The 18,376-nt window shown below is 45.4% G+C and overlaps 1 protein-coding gene across 2 annotated transcripts in view; it reads left to right on the forward strand.

Annotated features, from left to right (window-relative positions):
- LOC120903644 (teneurin-m) overlaps positions 1–18,376 on the forward strand; it is a 520,615-nt gene that overhangs the window by 73,052 nt on the left and 429,187 nt on the right. The window contains exon 1 of one of the 2 annotated variants that reach the window (XM_040313195.1): positions 7,887–8,785. The exons of the other annotated variant lie outside the window; for it this stretch is intronic. Within the exon in view, the coding sequence (XP_040169129.1) occupies positions 8,758–8,785 (28 nt within the window). The 5' untranslated portion in view covers positions 7,887–8,757. Of the gene's footprint in view, positions 1–7,886; positions 8,786–18,376 lie in introns of those variants that run through there. 2 annotated transcript variants of the gene reach the window in all.

Consider the following 18,376-nt stretch of genomic DNA (forward strand, 5'->3'; position numbering starts at 1 on the left):
TAAGACGGTGAGGATGAATTCAAACGCGCTCGGGTGTTTCTGTTCCATTCCGTTCCATTCTACTTCGATCGGTAGGACATCCCAACATCCCCCCGTTAAGGCTATTGTTTGGGGAAGCTTAGCTTGTTGGCTTCGCTTGTGGTGTGTGTCACAACCGTCGCCATCGTTTTGCAAAAACGGGTATTGGTTAGCCAAGGGCACTAGAAGAGCGTCGTTTTTGTGGTTACTTTCGTCCCGTGCTCAGAATAGTCATGCGTGTGTGTGTGTTTGCTCGTATGGTTCTCTGGAATGATGAGAATTGGCTCTAGTTCTTGCAATCGCCATTTTCCGAGAAGCCATTCGAGCTGCTCTCGCGGGAGTTCTGGCTGTGAAGGTGGACTCCCAAGTCTTCAGAAGGAAATAAGTTCCGTCAGTTCAAGTGCACTAGACGTCCAGTGCACAGTGCTCGAACCTGGGGACGCGTTGGATCTGTTTAAAAGGTGTACACGCGTACCGTAAGTTTCTTCTTTCCATCACAGCTGGTGGATTTTTATGAGGATTGTGTTGAGTTTGTCAAAAACTTGACAACTCAAAGATGTCGAAATGAAATATTTAGTAAATTTGAACAATTGTATATACTTTCTTGTATCCAATTTCACATTCCTAAATCACATATCGACCAAAACAGTCTTAGAAAGTTAAATGCGATAAGAGATGATGTTAGTCAGCAGTACTAAAGAAAGTACAAAAAGAAAGAAACTATACCAAATCAGAATATTGCAATCATTCTTATGGAGGTTTTTGTTATGATTTACTCTTTGCTACCTTTATTATTTCTCTGCATCCGTTTTTCTATCACCATATTCACGACCATGCCCTTCGATCGTTGAGGCAACGCTTCGATCGTTTGATAAGCGAGCGAGTAATTGATTCCGAACGCATATGGGGCGCCCCAGCATCAGCAGTGTCCAGCTCGTCATCATACATTCGATTTAGCATCACGTCCCTGTTCCAGCATGCACAAACCCTTCCCAGCCGCCCCATCCCCATCTGTTGGGAGTCATTTGCTTCAATTACAGAAGACGAGATTGGCTTGGCATTCACTTCCATTACGGACTGGCATGCTCTGCACCCCGAAGGCGGCGCTGCAATCCTTCCAATCTTCAAAAGGATGTACACTCACTCACACACCGGTCAGCCCCGAACTTGGTGACTGGGTTCAATCTCCCGAGTTGATGAACTCCCGGCTCCCGGCCAAATGGATCCCTGTCGCTGGAACGGGCAAAAATAATGCACGGCCATAGAGGGAAGACACACCGATCCGAGCGGTGGATTCTTTCCCATCCGAACCGATAATCCATTAGGAAAATTGCCTTAGCCCCGTTCCGGAGCGCGCTTTTCACGCGTTTCACGGTTCACTTGCTGCTGGAGCTGAATGGAAATGTGCACACGGGGAAAGGGAGCAAAAATCCATAAAGCTCAGGTAACAGGTTTTTTTTGCACACTCCCTACATTCTCCCTATTGATGCTTTCATTTTCCACATCATCGTTCACACATAGCCGAACTGCTTCTTTTTTTCACTAGCGTTACTTAACCACTCTGTGTAGTAACACGAACACGGCCGTGCTGAAGCGAAAATGGTTGCACATGGATTTTTAAAATGCTAATTAATGCATCATGTGCCCGTGCACAAGACGCCTCTCTGTGCGGGGTTTGCTCCCAGCCTGCATCACTCCACCCCACTCCAGCAGTGGTGAATCGTTAAACGAATGATTAGCTTCTCTATCTGTCCGGGGGTGTTCTGCCTTTCTGCGAACGTTATGAGGTTTGTTTGTGCCGGGCGGGAATATGCGTTCCCTTTTCCTTACAAGCCCTTTCGCTCCGCACATCTGGTCTGGCGTGGATCATTTTTGCCAAGCCATAGCGGGTGCATCCATTGGGCCCGCACAAAATCCACCTGAAGGAGTCTGTGGTTTAGTTTTATGTTCAGGGTTGCATTTTTTTGCCCTCTCCACTGGGTTGCCTATGAGCTCGGGTGCGCGGTTCATCAGACACGTCCCTTGAGGCTGCGAATGAAAATGAAGCTGAGCTTCGGGGAGAGACAAAAAAATCCCAGCCATTGAGTGGCCTCTTGCCGTGGGTGCATGGTTGTGCATCGGCACGGTACCCTTTTTGCCCGGCCATGATCCTCTCGCTAGACTATACCGCCAGTCACTTTCTTTCTAAACGGCAAACCGCGATGCGGATGGGGTTTATTCACTGCATAATCATTATGTTAAGTGCAGCTGGTAGCATGATGATTTTTTTTTCTCACTCTCTGTCTGTTGACTTGTTCTGCTGCACCTTTGGTGAGTTTCGATGAATGAGGCTGCTTTTGACCGTTGGCACCCTGATTTCAATGGAGTGTGGTATGGCTGCCGGGAAGAGTGATAGGCGATGACGCAATAACGGGTGGCTCACGGTGACTTTTAGTATGCTAGTACTGAGCTACATTATACATGTCATTTTGTACATGCTCAGCAGGTGGTTTGTATGAGTTCGAGAAGCAACAAAAGCATCCGATTTTTACACCAAAAAACGAATCTGAGAACTCAATTACTTTGCCTCTGCTCATTTTAATAAAGCTCCAAACCAAACCCGCTTACATAAACTCACATCAAATTGACATTCTTCAATGGTGGAGCCGCTCTTCCTCTTTCCCGAGCCCCGGCCCGGGTTCCACTTAATCATTCGATAAAGCCAACTGGTCAATCGCGATTATCCGATTAAATTAAATTTATTTATTTAAATCCACCCAGCGTGCGCCGGCGTGCGCGGCAATCCGATTATCCAACCGGTTGCAAGTAATTGTGTTCCGAGTGTATGTGTGTGTGGCTGTGTGTGTTTGTAACAAAATAAAATGTAAATGAGTCCATTGACTTTGTGCGTCCGGTTGTGTGGCGCTAGTTTTGGGTGGCTGCCGGCATTCACAAAATGCATCCCCGCGGCACAGAATTGGAATTAATTGTCACTGCGAACGCTGCGGGGCGGCAAGGACCTACCGCGGCAAACGGCTAAATAGTGGGGCCAATATGGGCGCACTCTTGGTTAGCCTTTGCGTACGAACAAGAGCCAGGGAGTAATTGATCGTTTGCGGTCGATTGGCATTAATCGAGCTGGGTGTGTAACTTTTCATGCACCTCTTTTTGCAGTGTTGCTGTGTGCGTGTCGAAAAGGGTTTTAAGCAGAGGCAGTTAATTGATGTAAATTTAATATTCTTAACTTTGCCGTTTTAAGTGCGATTTTTGTGTGACATTATAGCTGCTTTTTACAGCCATCAAATGAATGGTGACGATGATCATAAAATTAACGCAAACAGAACCTTAACTACCGTGACATAAATCCACTTCGTACGAGTCATGCACCTCACGACACAAAGCTCTTAAATAAATCAATCTAACGCAAACGGCTCTAAATCACCGCACTGTACTTCTCGAGCAACCTCGTACCACATCGCACATCTTCGCTTGAGATCGTTTAGCACCAACGCCAAGAAGCCTCCCGATCATTACACGACAATTTATTAGACTTTGGCGCCCAACACTGTGCACTGAAACTCTCACCAACATCACCATCCCGTAAGCAGCCTGAAAAGTGATGATAAAATAATTAGAAGTTTAGTTTTAGCTAAACCATTTCGTGTAAAAAACGGCTCCTTCCTTCAAACCGAAAGGAATGTGTTGCACCGTTTCAGGCAACACGAGCGCATGAGCGCTAAATATGAATAATAATTACTGTTACAGTCGTTGGTGTCGTTGTTGCGTGCCGGGTGGGGGGCGCAAATTATTGCGCACGGTGATAAATTATTCAAATATATTTCCCGCATCGCATCTTCCCTTCGGTCGGAGATGATCTCCCTTTTTTGTGGAGCTAGGTGGAAGGGTTTTGTTGGGCTAGTTTGGGGTGCTAACAATCATCCTGCCTGCACTCAAGACCGAAAAGACAGTGGAATGTGAAATGGTCCATAAAATGTCAAATTACCATGAAAACGTCGGCGCATCACTTGTTTGTAATTGATAATGGAAGTTGAAGTAGAAGAGTCAAAGCTATTTTAATGAATCGTTATTTTATGTATGAAAAAATGTTTTTATTCATTTTTATTAGCAAAAGATTGTCTTTCTTTAGATATTTAGAGCTAAGAAACTTGTTTTTGCCAATTCGTAATAATTTAAATTGAAACATTTGTTTTCTACCGCTATATCAATTGCATTAAACCAGCCACATTGTATTGCCGCCATAAAACCACGTCCGGCTGCAAACTCAAAATCCGTTAAACGTAACACCAACTCTCATGGCTTCCTTTGCCTCATGGTGAGCGGCAGCGTGAGCGTCGGTAACGCGTCGGCAACGACGACAACAAGCACAACTCCACCGCCGTCTGAGGATGTCATCAAATTTGTCTCAAGTGTTGGACGCAATGAATAGACGCCGCCCGAGACTGTGCCGGCCCCGTTCCAGGCCACTGTTTGAATCCTGCCAAGAAAGCCACGGTTCCTGCAACACACTACTAACTGTGGCTTAGTGTGCACGCTGCAATGGTGTAAAGAACACGAACGGCAACGAAACAAAAAAAAAATGTGTCAAACTGTTCTGTTTCGCCTAGATTTTTTTTCACTTTCACGAGACCATGCGCATCCATCTGCGTGTGTGTGAGAGAGGGTATGTGTGTAAGGTATTCATTTTCCATAGGCTGTCCCCGTATGTCTGGTGCGTTTTGCGCTTCCCCTCGGTCTGCCTTCCATCTCTGTCTGTCTCGCACACGCGTATCATGTGCGTTTTGGCGTACCATGATTGCATGCATATGCTTTGCGCTTCCGTACTTCGCTTTTGTTTCGTTCGAAAGAGGGGGTTTACATTGGGGGAAAAAACCCCCATCAACAAAGTGTACATGTTATTTTGTTTTTGTAACAGCACAGGGAGGGAACAGCACGGAAAAAGGGGTTGCCAAAGGGAGGACGGAGTCAAAAGCCGGCTCACTGCTGTATCGGGGAACGTGAACTGTCTGGGTGCGTTCAAGTGTGCATGAAAGACGGCCACGTTTACTGCCTCCTGCTTTGCATTTACTCACATACACAAAGGAAAAACCTTCCTTTCCTTCCCGTTCGATGCGTTTCGTGGAAGATGCAGTTGCATTCCAGCACGAAAGAGGCGGCAAAGGCTAGACGCGCGCACGTGTAAGCGACCACGGCTCTTTCGCTTTCCCATACCGTTTCGGCTCATTTGTTGAAATGCAGCGTGCTTTGTGCTTGTGCTTGCTTGTTGTGTGGAAAAAGTAGAAAGCAAAAGGCGATAGCAAACACCAGCCTGGTGCGGCTGGAGTCATTTTTCTGCTACGATTGCTCGGCAGTTTAAAGTCCTCCAGGCAGTTGGGAGTACGGTGGGCACGGTGCACCAGACTGCTGCACGGTACCGGGAAGAGAGTGTACAGGAACGGCCTGCTCCAGACAGCAGTTCAGTGACAACGGGTGCTGCACACGACGAATGCAGGTCAAAAGCAATGTTTCGGTGCCTCCAGTGCCTGCCCGAACCCACTTGGTCGGTCGAAGAACTTTTGCTGGGGGAAGCGCGCGCCTCCACCGTTGCGCCGAAAAGAGCACGTCGAAAGTGTCTGGGCTGACTTCCAATTGACTGCAGTGTTATGGGCTCGCGCCGCGCTCTGCTCGAGCATTCGGCAGGGAGGAAATCGATTTCCCGGTCCCGGCCCGGGACAGACTGTTCACTATCAATTCTTCGTTATTTTATCTCCCTTTTGCCGGAAAGGTATCGCCTTTTTTGTTTGCGCTACACGGGTAGCGGTAGCTTTCGATTGAAGTAAATCCGCCACCGGGCAAGGGCGTGAAAGGGCACCGGACGAGATCATGTTCTTTACCCTTGCAGGTGAACGGGAGATGCAAAAGCCGTTTTGTTCATCGTTTTCGGGGAGGGGGATGATGGTGGATGCATTCAGTAATAATTAATGTCATCAATTATATTAAAATGATACGCGTTATGAGGGGGATTTTTAGCTGCAGGCTTAGCGCTCGGTGCACGGTGCTATCAGTCTCTTAAGAGAGGAATTAAAAACACGATAGTCCTTATCTTACCGATTGAATGGTTTGTTTATGGCTAAGGATGTTTTTTCTTTGTATCTTATATTTCATAGGATCTTTTCTGGCTTATATAGTAATTTTAATTTGATTCAATTCTACGCACCTGTGAAGGTAAAGTAATTACAAATGCATGTCTTTGCATTGCTTTTCTACGTTCTTGAATTATATAAGATATTATATAATTATAATATTATTATATATATAAGTTATGATCCTCAGTTTTACCTTAAAGACAGACTGTGAAATAAATAAATGAGTTAATGGATTAAATGAAATGTTTGATTAAATCCTTTACAAATGCTTTATAAAATCCAAAATTAAAAAAAAAAATAAACTTGGGAACTTTCTTTAATTTTGGAATGAATATTCATCAATCAGTTCAAAACAGTCAGTGAAAACACATATCATCAAAATCATATTTTTTTTACAAATACTAAATACATGGTTTTATTTTGTTTTTAAATTTGAAGCAGTAAACAATATTTTTTTATTCATTTTTTTAAACCAAATTAGAGATCTTGAAACTGAAAATGTTAATCAATTTTACGGTGCAATGACCAATATTCGATGATTAAAGTATAAATTATACACCAACTACCAGGCGTCTCCATCTTGTTGGTGATTGTTCCATTTTCACTTGATTTACAATATTGATAAAACTTTCGAACCTTGTTTAGCCCTGGCAGTCAAAATGATCAGTTTTAGTAAATTACAGTTATTTTAAAATCATATTTACCGTTTACAAATTACTTTATTGTTATTTAGGAGTATTTTTGTTATTCAAGAGAACATTTCACATTTTAAACGCATTATCTTTCATAAACTCCAACAACTACTGTCCTGTCCTGGCTGAATGATTTGCATCACTGGAACCAATTTCGGGATCCTGCTTGCCTGCTTGCTAGCGAAAGCGTACTAAACAAAGCAATTGAACTCCCGTTCGTTGAATGAGTTCCAAACCGGTTGAAAATGAGATACCGCATTCAGTTGACATGGGTGACCGGCAACGGCAGTGATCACTTCACCCCTAAAAGCATCCCTCATTCTGGCCCCACGAAAATGAGAGATAGCGCACCGTGCCACAATGACGCTGATGACGGCCATGACGGTGCTGCTGCTCATTGAAGCATGCACGCAATTTGTTGCTTTCGTGGTTGAGCAGGGTTGCAGAGAAAATCGGAAGGGAGACACCGAAAAAGCTTTCCGTGCGTTTGTGTTGGTGCTTTGCAAAAATTCACTCTCCCCGTGTGTAAGTTCCCGCTCTGTTGACTACTCTCGGTGGCAGATGTGGCTTGTCTCTCTCGCAACTGTCTCACTCGCACGTCGACTGTCCTAGCGCTTGCTCACTCGCACATGGTAGTTTATGCTTGCCATGTGCACTGAACGAGACACCGAACCGATGCCGAAGCACGGACAACCCATTGCATCGTCGGTGGACACTCCGACGACGTTGCGAATGGGTTCCGGGGACGGGTACGATCGTTCGCGTGGCCCCAAAACATCTCCACACGAGTGCGTGCACGCTCGCTCTTTCTCTCTCGCTGTGCGAACGACTCCCCGAGCAACGGATTCCGGCGTGTTTGTTGCCATTTTTTGTACCGAAGCTAAAAGGGGGGGGATGCACACTAGCAGCAGCAGCAGCAGCCAAGGACCAGTGGGGGTAAGGATGCCCTGTGGATGGAGCGAACGGTGAGGTGGAACGGTTCCACAAGTCAGCCGCTTTTCCACGCTCGGTGCGCTTATGGTGGCGTTAGTCGACGGACGATTCGAAACCGTTGCGGATGGTTTTGTGTGTGCTTGGTGCTGGCAAATGGTTTGGTTCGTGTTTTTCTGCACTCGGTTTTCCACGCGTTCTCCGTAGCGTACAGGGAGGAGGGGGTGGGAGAGAGTGCGTTTTTTGTTGTTGCTGCTGTCGCGCGCGCGTGTGTGTGTGTATATGCCGGAAGCTTAGCCCGTTCTGGCCGGACGATTTGTGCAGTGCGTGTATGCTGGCTTGCGTACGAGTGCGTGCTCTGATAGCCGTTAATGTTAGCCGTTGATTGGCCGTTCATTTGCAGCAAACCGTGCGACGCGGCTGCATCTGCAAGCGAAACGGTTTGTGCAGCTGTCTGTGCGGATGTGTGTGCGTGAATGTGTTTAAATATATTTGTGTATATATGTGTGGAGCTGTCGGAGCGAGTGTGATATGTCTACAAATGCATATTGAGTGCGTATTGCAAGCGCTAGCAGCTTTATTGCCTCCCCCGTGGTTGTGATCCTTCTTCAGGCCGCTTCCTTTTGCGGATTTCTATTTGTTGTGAGGAAATACAAGGCACATATGCCTTTAAACATATGCCTGTCGCTTCAAATTTCAAACATACAAAACAAGCAATAATTGATAATAACAGTGTGGAAAGGCAAAAAACATTTCCAAAAGATACTTAAAAAGGGAATAAAGCAAAAAAGTAAAACAATTCAATTCAACGTTCTAGAAATCCTTCCTTCCAAACCGAGAAGGAAGCAAAAAGCAGAAAACACGTCTCTGTTCAGCAACCGCAGTGGAAAAGGGTGATGAGTGAAGTGTCACAAAAAATTAATACATACACACTCGGGTGCAGCAAGGCGAGCGGGCAAGGAATAATCAAATCAGCACCAGCCGTACAGGATTAAATGTACTATGCAATTGACAGCTCGGAAGGTAAGCTTTTTCGGTGTCGGTGTCGTTCGGGTGCTGGAGAGAATCTTCCCTGTCGTGAGAAGAAAATGGGGAGCAAAAGTAAGAAATTAGAAGAAGAAGAAAAAAATGGTATTTGAGAAAACTGAACACGAGCCAAAGCATCCAACCGCATCGTGGTAAGGGGAGAAAAAATAATCGGAAAAGCTTCCCGGATTATCTCACGCTGCTGTTTGGCATTTGGTGTTGAGATGGTTTCATTTCATTCTCTCTCTCTCTCTCTTTCTCTCTCTCTCTCTCTCTCTTTCGCAAACACACACATGCTCTCTCTTCCTCTGGCTTATACTGCTCTCTCGTTTTTTTCCATCTCCTTTCTCTCACCTGTACGCTTAACGTCAACAGAGCTTTACTTCGGAGCTTTTGCACGCGCTCGTATGTGTGTGTGTGCTGATGTGAGAGAAAGGAGCATTTTGCAAAAAGCTTTTTGTTGCTTCGTTAAATTTGCCCTGGTGTCGGCCTGGTGTGAAATGTCAAATCATGCCAGCTGCTGCAGACACCACGGTACACGAAGCGGCGGTTGCTGGCACTCACCAACACTTGCACAGATCCAGGTCGAAGCGGGGTTAGCACAATACCGACACTTCCGGGTGGAACTCGCACGGGGCGACCCCCACTAAGCTCGTAGTTTTTGGACTTCTTATTGTTCGGGATTTTTCTATTAATTGTTATTTTCGTTATTCTTTTTATTCTTCTTCTTCTTATTTTATTTTTATTCTTGTTTTTTACATTTTCTTTGGCAATTTCTTGTTTCTTTTTCATATGTTTCACTTTTTCTGACGTTTTCTGAATACTGTTTAATGTTTTGAATTACACACTTTTCCAGTTCTTGCTACCTTTTCGTGCTATTGATATATTGTTTATTCTAGTAGTAGTCCTTAAAGTTGTTATTTATTTTTTCTCTCACATACTCATATAATTTATATCTCTTATTTGATAGTTTAGAATGCTTCCTTTTTAATTTATAAATTTCTTTTATCATTTTTAACGTACTACATTATCTTATCACAATTGCATTTGCTTTCATTGATATACCCTACTGTGTAATTTTTTTCATCAAACATGTTTAAAGCATTTAGATGAAGTTTTCTTCCCCTTTCTCAGTAAAGCACCACTCACTACTTCAACCAACAGCGCAGTGCTATAGCTTGGCGTGTACTCACTACCGTTAAATGCATTTATTTTTCCTTTTTTGTTTTGTTCGCATAGCACCACTTAAGCCCCGAAGAGTATTTGTTTTGATGCATTGATAGGATTTCTCTCCCTCACTCGCCCTCCACGTTGCATTCTTCCGACAGTACGTACCTCTTTCTCGCTCTCTCTCTCTCTCTGGTTAACTAACCCGATCGGTTAAGCACATACACAAACGCAACGTCAGCTCTTTCTCTTTCAGAGAGCGATTGATCGGGATGTTCAGGACACACTAATACCCCCCCCCCCCTCGTCCACACACACATACATACTCCTGTACCACAGCTATGTAGCTGCAAACCGGCCGGAATGACTTCGGAGTTGCAGTGCGCGCTGGAGCCGCACTTTTGCCTGCACAAATATTTTTCCACCAACGTGTGAAAGCAACATCGACATCGAGTTTTCACCCCCTGCTCTGCGCCCACTATTCTCCAGCCTTCTCCTCCCGCTTCCCTTCATCCCAGCGAAAAGGGTGACCGCCCGATGCACCGGTGCATAAATGAGTTTTAATGCGATGTTACGAATGGGATTATAGCGCCGAGGAGTATCAGCACGTCCCAGCGCAGCGGTTGGGCAGCACGCTGGGCGCTTGGGCAGCACCGACCACCATATCCCACCCTCCAGGGAGGGGGGTCTGTGTGGGTGGAAAGCGCATGATATTTTTGCATGAAGTTTATCTTTAGGCAATAATTTCTCATTTATATCGGGTGCATGATAATTGAGACGGTACCGGCAGTGACCCCGTGTGCAAGCCGACGCAGGGGACAACGAACGCCGATTAAAGGGAGAAGAGACCGTAGGCATCGACAGTCGATGCAAAGTGGGTGAAATTTATGGTTACTGCTGGGGGGCAGGGGGGTTGGCGTGAGAACGGGGATGGCAATTTGCGGTAGAATAATAATTGGATTGAAAGGTTATCGAAGTCGTTCCCGTGTGGACACTCGGGAGTTGGTTAAGAGTTTCTGACCTAGCGAGCCCCTGCTATCGGGTTCTCTCCTCTTCGTTTTCCAATCGCTCTCCGCTCCCTTCTGTGCACTGTTCCGCTGCATTCTGAGCCGCCTGGCTTAAAGCATGATTTTTAACGTTCATTAAAGTGCTGGCTACAAAGCGATAGCAACGCCAGAGGACGGAAGACAACACGTGTGTATATATGTGTGTGTGTGTGTGTGTGTGTGTGTGTGTGTGTGTGTATCGGTGATAAAATAATATTACCAGAGTCAACAGAAACCCTCCCACAACTGGGAACTTTTTGGGGAGCAACTAAACGCTTCAAAACCAAAAGCGGAGAATGTGCAGGGACCTGTCTGCTGGAAGTGTTAAATTTGTAAGTTAGAGTGTTGGTTTTACGGCTTTGCTCCGGCTGGGCAGGGTGTGATAGTGGTAGTAGTATATTGGTCAGTGCAAAGTTTATCCTTCACTGCATCTCCTCCTCTGGGCAGCCTGTTAGATTACCGCCCGGAGGTGTGTTGATGCGAAAGCACTCGGCCGATGATTAGACGTGTTTGGTTTTGAGCGTTTTTTTTTGCATTTTCAGCACAGAAGGCCGGCTAGAGATGGGCTAAAGCGTTTGTTTTTGTTTGCTAACATAATATGAGGCGTTCAAATTTAAATAGACACTTTTGCGATAGATGGCGCTGGCGTAGATAGTAGATGACAACTGTCAAATGCAATAGGAATTAAATTCATCGACACCAGTTTGAAGTTTGAAGTGTTTTTGTCAATCCGATTTATTCATTTTTCACACAGAATTTTAGAATATTGCTAAAATTACAATTAAATTATGCTAAACTCTTTAAAAACAAACAAATATTATTAAGATACACAAAACTACTGATGTGATGAACAGGAGCTGTTTTTCAATTCAATGTTATTTCATCGTTACTCTTCGAAATTCATAACAATGATTCACTACAATAAATACCTAAATTTATGTTAAAAAAATAATAAAAAAAAACCTTGCCATCCCTCTAATGACACATTGGTTTTATTTTATTTTTTCTTTCATTCCACAGGTAAGGCTTCTCAACACTCCCAGTCAACAGGGCCCGAAGTCCATGACACAAGGTTTTTGTTTACTTAAATTTCTAAACTCTGCTCGAAAACTGCTCCACTGCCCCACCGCTGTTGCGGGTAAGTTTGCGTGAGCGTACAACATAACCTTTGCGGGTGGCGGTGCATCGTGTTGCCAAAATTGTTGCCCTCGTGCCGACCTCAACCCTCAACACCCACTGCGAGAGAACGGACGAATCCATTTAGCACCACCCAAAACTCCCAAAATTCTGTCTGAGCTCTGCGCGGTGTCACCCTTTCCCGCATGGACAGGCGGTTTTTGACGAGCGAAGCCTTAGCACTGCTCCTCAAAGTTTCGGCACGGGCCCCGACTGGATCATTGCCTTCGTCACCCGAGTCACCGCCTGTGTTGGCCTTCGGTGAGATGTTTGTTTAGGTTCAACCGGGACGTTTCCCCGGTCGGTTGGACGCTATTTGTTCTATCGGTTCGGGAGGCGATGACGACTATTTGCTTAACCGTTGTACGGACAATTTTCCAAACGGCTGATTCGGCCTGCCTTTGGGTGCGAAAATTGAAGTTCAACACACACACACACACACACACACACACACACACACACACACACACACACACACACACACACACACACACACACACATGTATCGTCAGCTCTGTCCGACCTTTCTGGTTCTTTTTTGGTGACTTTTTGGAGTTTTGGAGGGCATCTCTGGAACGCAAAAAGCGAATAATGACACAAAAAAGGAGTTGTGGTCAGTGTGAATTGATAATTTGATCAGTGTGTACAGGCTAACAATAAGCAAATATAGAACGCTTGCTCGCAACAATTGCGGAGCATCGGGAAGACACAATGAGGATGTTTAAATAGACAGGCGAAGGCACCTATTCCCAATCTCCTCCGCCTGCAGAGCTACTCAGAAGAAGCTTATCCAAATCATGCTCGGCCCAAAAACCCTCGAAAGTGGAACAAGCAGAACAAAAGAGCTGTGTATTCTGAGCCTTTGCCGTGTGGTTTGCCGCTCGCAATCGCGCTCCGAAATAGATGCACCGAAGCGAAATAGGTCGTGAAAATGAATAATTTACCCCGCAGCCCCCCATGGCAGCCAGCCATTCTCCCGGCGCTGTGCACTTTCGGTCAGATGATTTTAATTTTTTTGATGGAACAAACAGAGCATTCGTTAAAATAATGAGGAATAGAGATTCCACCACAGCACGAACGCGTGGCGTGTGGATTGGAATTGCGGAAAGGACTGGTTCATTGTTCTCGCTGGATGCTGCCACGCGTTGCTACTGGTGCCCCATATATCCCGCATAAAGGAAGGCGTAAAGAATAAGGGCGCACATATGTGTGCATAAATGTTTATGCACAGCCGGTTTTCCGGGGATGCTTTCCACCTCCCCTTTGCGATGACTGCACACCGATGAACGATGGGACAAACAATAAAATAAATCCACTGTACTGCTGCCAGCTGTGGCAGTTGATTGTGGCAGCATGAGGAAACGGGGACTGTGCTGACAAAGAATCACTCGAAAACTCGAGCAGCCCGGCTACTCCGCGCAGTGCTTTCTTCCTTTATGCTGTGTGGGAATTTTGTGTGTTTTTTTTCCTGTGTCCTCCAATCCGTTGCATTTCCCACGAGTACGGGAGAACATTGCGTGGAGGAGCAGTGAGAGTAAAGCTTCGCTTCACTGGGTCACTGAAGAACATCATCAACAACTGTGGACCCGGAAATGCACTCACACGCCTTTCGCAAGTGGGTTGGGTACGGTTGTGGACAATTTTTTGGGCGCCACACACACACACACACGCTGGATGCGCATTAAAATGAAATGTACGTCCGATTATGGTGGAAAATTCGCATGTCACCGACGGGGCCTTGTTGAAGTTTCCTGCAATGGTGCGAGAGCCCCTTCAGATCAGAGATGTGCTCCATACCTTTATCCATCGGTGACAGCAGCATCGGCAGCCATATCGGTATAGTGCCGATTTCAGGATCAGAGCGTTGGGAAGTTTGCTTCGGTTGTGTTGGGATCAGGCTGGGATATGAAAATGAGATCCATCGGTAGTTGGAGTGTAATCGAAACGGAAGGGCTTACCGTTTTTTTTTGTGAAAAAGATCCGCACTTGTTCGATATTTAAGCCCAACTGAAACTCTGAAACATCGATTGTAGAAAAATTGGGAAAAGATCTCTTTGTTTTGCAATATTGAGACATTACGCAAGGCATTGAAGATGTGCAGAGTCCAAGAGACCTCCGAAATCATTCTTGTCTTTTCTTTCTTTTATTAAAGACTTTAAAATGACTTATTTTAGTAACGCCTTTTTGTTGTGGTGACTTGAAAATTCAACTGTAAATAAATCATACGATATTCAACCAATCCTTCAATTCTTCAACACGAAATGTACGACTGAAGAAGCTTGTCTCGTTTAATAAATCTTTAAATAATTTAACTACGCGCCTGAAACTTACACCGTCTCTGTTTCGCTGTGTAATAAAATTGATTTCCCTTTCCCATTACGGCAAGATTGCAGCCGAAAAGAAAGGCCCCAGCCAGTAACAATTGCCCAGCGAAACGACAAGATAATCGTAGGAAATATTTCCCGTTTTCTTGCTTCCCTGTCGAAAGCACCGTCCATCATCACGCTTCTGACGCTCTCTGCCATGCTGCCAGCTCATTCCATCTGAGCTGTCCAGGAGCAGGTCCACGATAAGCCGACAGCTTCACACCGCACACAAATCCTTCGGATGCGCGCCGTACCACCCGTACCGGTTGTCATCGCGGAAAGGACATCGCTTCGCCTCGCCTGAATAGCGATGGATGACGAGCGATAATGGCTGTCATCATTATGATTCTCCCGTCGCTGATAAATCAACCCCACCCATCGTACACCCATCTAACACACACACACACACACACACACTGAGCCACGGTCGTCTCGGTTGGTCAAACGATTCCGCCCGTTCGCCGGGCTGAACCATGGGAAGGCTCATTTTCTTCTCGTCCGCGTGGATGGATCGCTTTCAGCTTCGCGCGGAGCCACCGTTGCGCAAATTGGTGCGTACATTAAGGTGAAACAATTTGCAGGTGATTTTCATTAGGCGCGATTATTCCCCTCCGCAACTTCGGACGCTTTCTTTTTCTGCCTTTTCATTCAAGGGACCCTTGCTTTGATGTTGGCAAAGACAGAGGATCTTGGGAATGGGTGTTTGGTTGGATTTTTGTGGATTTTAGCGAGTGCAAGCAAGGGAAATTTGTGGCTCATCGTGGGGTCGTCTTGCTACTGTGTGAGGTTGTGTTGTGGCTTTTTTGTGTGCGAAAAATTTACATCTTTGGACACGCTTGCATGTCCTTTGTCCTTTGGTTGGGGTTTGGGAGGCCAAACAGAGATCGAGAGGCGGTGATAAATTCTTTTGAGGTTTTCAGTGAGATTTGTACAAAAAAGCAAAAGATAGTAGCTTGTCTCATCTCCAAAAACGCTTTGATTATTGTGAAGAAAGGCTACATTTTTTCAATAAACTGCTGATACCCTCATCCTCTATCTTTTTTTCACCGATCAGTTTGAAAAGATATTAGTCGCCTTTAAAATATCCTATTCCACATTGCGCTGAAGCTATATCACTCTCGTCATCGCATACTAATATTATCAACCACCAGCAGCAGCAGCAGCTGCACGCTCAACTCATCACGACAAGTGAGTTAATAGAAACATCTTCTCGTCGCTCATAAAAGCATCCGTTTCTTTTTTCCTTTTCATTCTGTCCTCCTGCCCAACCACCGATGCAAAATCTGACGCTCCCCCGGACGCGTCCCCGCCGAACGGACGGGCCCCACGGACCCACAGGAACAAATGCCATTAAAATCTTCAAACGGCATCATTACAATTTCTTATTAAGGCACTCTCTCTCTCCCACCTCCGGTTTGTCCCATTTCCCGTGTGTGTGTGTGTCTCCCCTACCGCTCCCGTGCAAAACAGCTCACTGGATGGAGCGCGTGGAAAAGCGTTCCATTTGTAATGGGATGCCACCGAGTGGTTCATTCTCACCACACTGTGCCCAATGCTATTAGTTTCGATGGGCTTGTGTGCGTGTGTGTGTGTGTGTGTGCGGGCAAAAGCTTTTGGGATGGGGCAAACGAGGAAAACGAGGTGGAATGAACATGGAAAGGAAGCAGTTGGAGCCTCATCGCGGTAAATCCCATAAAATACTGCACATAAGCACTGGTTCCCCTCTCTCCCCGTTAGTTCCACCTCTTTGCACTTGGTTGAGTCCTTCAGCATGGGACCCGCACGAGATCACCGACTGTGTGTGAGTGCGTGCATGTCTGTGTGTGTGATAGGAGATAAAATTTATGCAAATGTAGCGAAACTTCTCGTGTGAAACCTTTCGAATCCACACTTTTGCTGCACGGCAAGAGGGGTGTGAGAGTTTACGAATCCAGGAGGTAGCGGGGTTTAATTTTTTTCATTTCTCTTCCCTCACTCTCCCTCTCTCTCTTTCTCTCAGTTGCAAACCTACCGGTTGAAAGTTTTTGTACGTTCTGATTATATGGTAGCGAGCAGGGAAATTAACGAATGAGGTCTTCTTTATTAGCTCGCCGAATGTTTCGCTGGCGCCGAGGTAAAAGTAGCCGGAGCGATTCAACCATATCTTAATGACACACATATGTGAAAGCTTGTTAGTGCAGAGAGTTGCAATGTAAAGTAGGGTCGAGCAAAAAAAAAAAAAAAACAGTCAGCTCTGGTGAACGCGCGAGATGTGATAGGTTCATTAAGTACACCTGGTTTTGACTGTGGATGTTTAAAAACATGCTGAAAACTGTAGTTTAGTTTCACAGACGAAACACAGCAATTCTTGTTTCGATTTTTGGGATATTAAGATTGGTGTTCATTCGGGCAAAGCAGTCGTTCTTTTATTGTTGCTGTTTTAAATTGTACTTATTTGGCACAATGAACATCAAAATCATAATCAATTTCCTTCATATTGAGATAATAAAGCAATTTTATTCAGGATGTTTACTTTTTATGACAAGAACCCTACTAAAATCTCAATTAGTGGGTAATTCATCCATTTTAAAGAATTATCCACAAACATTGAAGCTTTAATTGGCTTAAAGTTGTGATATTCAACTTCTATGGCTACTTATGTTATGCTGACGTCTTTGCAATGCACTAACTTGGCAGCCCGAAAAAATAGTCTTCTTAGCAGAGCGCCATCTTGCGACAACCTCACTGTACTATTATCACACAGTTTACTTATTGGTCTTTGGTTTAGGTTCTGTGTAGCAAACAAACTATTTTACTGATATTTTATTGACTTCTTAAACCCCACTAAATAACATTTCCAACCTTCGAGAACCGCATTTCTCAGGGTCCTGTTCCCCCTGGCCCTTTCACAGAAGCCGCACTCCGGCCACGCTCGCTCAATTATCCGCGCACTGACTGCGGATGCCACCGGAGCTAATTTGTTCACATAACTCATGCCAATTATCGGGCTGGCACTGGGGTCGGGATTATTGTTATTATTGTTCCAGCATTGCCTCAAGTGCTCGTGTCAGATCAGCCGGTAGAGATAGAGTGGTTTGTGCGGTGGCCGCCGCTGTTTGCTGCTTAACCTAGTGTTGCACATCACGCCCTTCCACCTACCACCATCCCCATCACCAACTTTCCCAGTGGAATAAGGTGGTAAAACAAATCCCCTCAAAACACCAAATCACACACACACACGCGCGCGCTCACACACTCACATGCCATGACATGAATAGCAATTACTTTTTATTACATCTGACACGAACAGTTTTGTGGCCTTTCTCGTTAGATGGCCGCAGCACGCGAATGGGTAAGCAACGCAGTGGGAGGGAGAGCGGGACGAAAGGCAATGAGTCCTGTGAGGTCAGAAAGCCATCCGCTGGCCCTGGCAGAGTGTGTTAAATGAGAAACGGATTACAGTTGCATCCAGCGAGCGAGGCCGTTTTACACGCGATTGGGACGGGTCGTTGAGGAACGCAACGAGGAGGAAGCTTGATTGGGAGGGGTTGAGGGTGTGCAAAATTCCTGGCAGTGTTTACACCTGCATATTCCTTGGCCTACCATAAATAGCGTTATAAAGCAATTAAAGCTGTTAAACTATGGTGCCAGACACACAGACGAGACGGAGTACTGTTTGGTGGAAGGCAAAGAAAATAGAGAAAATTCAGTTTCGGGAAGCTTGGGCTGGCGTTTGAACAATCGAACACCGTTTTTATTGCACACATACTGCTTTATCGTTTGATGTTTTCCAGCTCCATTGCTTACACGTTCGATTTCTGTCTACTCAAAAGGACATTAAAGCAAAACCAACC

The sequence above is a fragment of the Anopheles arabiensis genome, chromosome 3, assembly GCF_016920715.1.
Source record: "Anopheles arabiensis isolate DONGOLA chromosome 3, AaraD3, whole genome shotgun sequence".
NCBI lineage: Eukaryota > Metazoa > Arthropoda > Insecta > Diptera > Culicidae > Anopheles > Anopheles arabiensis.